The sequence below is a fragment of the Gordionus sp. m RMFG-2023 genome, chromosome 1, assembly GCF_954871325.1.
Source record: "Gordionus sp. m RMFG-2023 chromosome 1, tfGorSpeb1-WG-v2, whole genome shotgun sequence".
Taxonomy (NCBI): Eukaryota; Metazoa; Nematomorpha; class Gordioida; order Chordodea; family Parachordodidae; genus Gordionus; species Gordionus sp. m RMFG-2023.
In genome coordinates, this window is record NC_088775.1 from 497,075 (window position 1) to 499,979 (window position 2,905).

The 2,905-nt window shown below is 30.1% G+C and overlaps 1 protein-coding gene across 1 annotated transcript; it reads left to right on the forward strand.

Moving 5' to 3' along the window:
- Positions 1 to 243: 243 nt before the first annotated feature.
- On the forward strand, positions 244 to 2,593 carry LOC135922456 (myb-like protein D). The gene is made up of 3 exons (XM_065456825.1): positions 244 to 345; positions 380 to 703; positions 2,363 to 2,593. The coding sequence occupies exons 1-3, from the start codon at positions 244 to 246 to the stop codon at positions 2,591 to 2,593; spliced, it is 657 nt and encodes a 218-aa protein (XP_065312897.1).
- The last annotated feature ends 312 nt before the right edge of the window (positions 2,594 to 2,905 follow it).

Consider the following 2,905-nt stretch of genomic DNA (forward strand, 5'->3'; position numbering starts at 1 on the left):
CTATTCTATTCTTATATTATTCATTATGGTGGAGGATAGTAATAATAACATAAAAGTCTAACTCAAAACCCTTGACCTAAAATTTATTGCCGAAAACATAACTGATGAACCCACTTATAAACTGTTCGAGACAATAAATAAAGATTTGGCGGCGAGTATAATGGATTCGATTGATAATTTATCATATGGGCAGATGAAGAATTTAATACAAAAAAAGTTGAAAAGAATAAAATTAAGCATATAATGGAAGTTTTTAGTACTAAACCAGATAGATTAGAGTCATCCAGAGAATATCTGGATAGGCTGAAGGCGTGCGGATCTGGCCTTAATTCAGAATTGTTAGCGGTTCAATTCATTATTAATTGTCATTAAAAACAAGATTGATAGAAGAAAACACGACAGACTTAGGAGATTGTTGTCAAATGTATCATTGGAGATTAATAATAAAAAGTCCTTCATTGAAAAAGATACATGGAGAAAAGATGACAAATATGGTTCAAAATGCTATACGACATGGAATAAAAACAAGCATAATGGTAGGACCTACAACAACAGCAGCAACAACAACAACAACAACAACAGCCGCAACAACAACAACAACAGCAATTACAACAATTTCAAAAAGACGGAGATGATACAAACCCCTTATAATTTAAGGCTAAGAAATAAAATTAATTTTAATGATATTATGATTGATCTTCAAGTTAATAATTATGATTTTTCTTTTATGATAGATACTGGTTCTCCGGTGTCTTGCCCATGAAAGAGTTTGAAAAGCTTGCGAAGGATGAAGATGTGGAGTTGAAGAGTTGTTCGAAGAAATTATTCTCTTATGAAGGGTCGCCTATCACAGTCATTGGTAAAGTTATTAATTGTAAGGTCAAATTTCTAAATACGATTAAATATTTAGATTTTTATGTTTTGGACTTTATGTGGTCTAGATTGGATCGAATTTGATTTGATAAGATTTAATTTTGATTTTAATAAGAGATAGGAGATAGGGTTAATTTTTTAACTTTTAATAATCTGTTATCGCTTCGAATAGGAATCGGTTGATTGTTCAATGACAATGACTTTGATTATAATCTTAAATTTAAAAGAAGAAATGACAATGACTTTGATTTACTACCTTAATTTTAAAAGAATTAAATTTTGAGAATTAACTTTACGCAACTCCGATATTGTTAAAGTGAGCATCAATGGCGTGGGGGTATTGTCACTGAGAGGATCAGTAATGTCATTTTCAATTCAAATTTTCTAAGGTCAAAATTGTTCATTTAGATATGTTTCTTTAATTATAATTGTTTTCTATGATAATACGCTTTTCTTATATTTTTTTTTATAACCATCTCCAAATTTTATCATATACTTTCATGATATTTTTTTTTGATTAAATAATTTTCTTCATTATATTAATTTTATTTCAAATATATTTTTTGTTTATTGGCCACCTATAGTGTGAATTGTACCTATCGATAGTGTAATCTATACCATTTGCAAGGGTAATTATATAAAAAACTATCATGTACAACTATGGTGTCATTTCCCCTTTATACATATATTTTCACTTAAAAAAAAATCTAAATAACCTCTCGCATGCCAAACGAGTTCTTTCCTTCCCCATTTTTTTGTACCATGTTGTGTTTTTAAGACTTTAAATATATATATTTTTTTTTGGAGGTGGTGCATGTTACATGTTCGCTTAATTTGTTGTAATTCATTGTATATTTGCTGTAATTGTATATTTAAAGTTAATTATTTGTATATCTCAAGGCAATTAAATATACATATAATATATATTGATATATATTTTCATTTTAAAAGACCACTTGTTTTTCTTTTTTTAAAATATAAAAATACATTGTAAATTACCATAATAATAATCGTTCCAATTTTAATCTTCAAGACTATAATTTCATATTGTGAATTCCTCCGTAACTTATTCAATACAATCACACATTTTATTTTATTCTATTCTATTCTTATATTATTCATTAGAAATCGCTAAGGATGACCTAGTCATAATAGTGGTGACTTAAATGCGCATGTGGGAAAAAGCAAGAGATAGCTACAAAAGGCATCATGGTGGTTTTGGATATGAAGAAAGAAATGATGAAGGAGAGCATGTATTGAAATTCCCGCAAGCCTTCGACCTTGCCTCACCTACTATAGGAAAAAAGAGAGTCATCGAATAACATATGAAAGTGGTACAAGGAAAACACAGAGAGATTACATGCTAATCTCTAGCAGAGAATTAAAAGATGTAATAGACGGCAAAGTCATCCCAGGAGAAGATATTGGCGCATAACACAAGTTACTAGTAATAGATTTACACCTCACAAATAAATCCACTCAAAACAAGATAAAACTGGAACCATACATCAAATGGGGTAAATTAAAAACAATGACAGATGCCTTTGCAATCAATGCAAACATTAAAACAATAGATTCCTCACAATTCAGTGAAAAAATGTGGACAGACCTTTCATCCAGATTAATAGACACTGCCAAATCGACATTGGGCTTGACAGGGAAGGCAACAAATCCTACAAAGAACTATAGTGGTGGAATCAAGATGTGCAAACCACTATAAAGGAGAAAAAAGCCCTATATAAAATATGGTACAAATCCAAAAACCCAGATGACAAGACAAATTACAAAAAATCCAAGAGAATAGCTACAAAGGCGGTGGCTAGGGCCAAAGCTATGGCATACGATGACATGTATGAAGAACTACATACCAAAGAAGGGCAAAATAAAATATACAGATTAGCCAAACGGCGAGAAAAGAATTCTATGGATATAAACAGAGCTCCGAAAGTAATAAAAAATAAAGATGGGAAATTGATAATAAAGGAAAAATAAATAATGAATAGATGGAAATAATACTTTCAAGAGCTTCTCT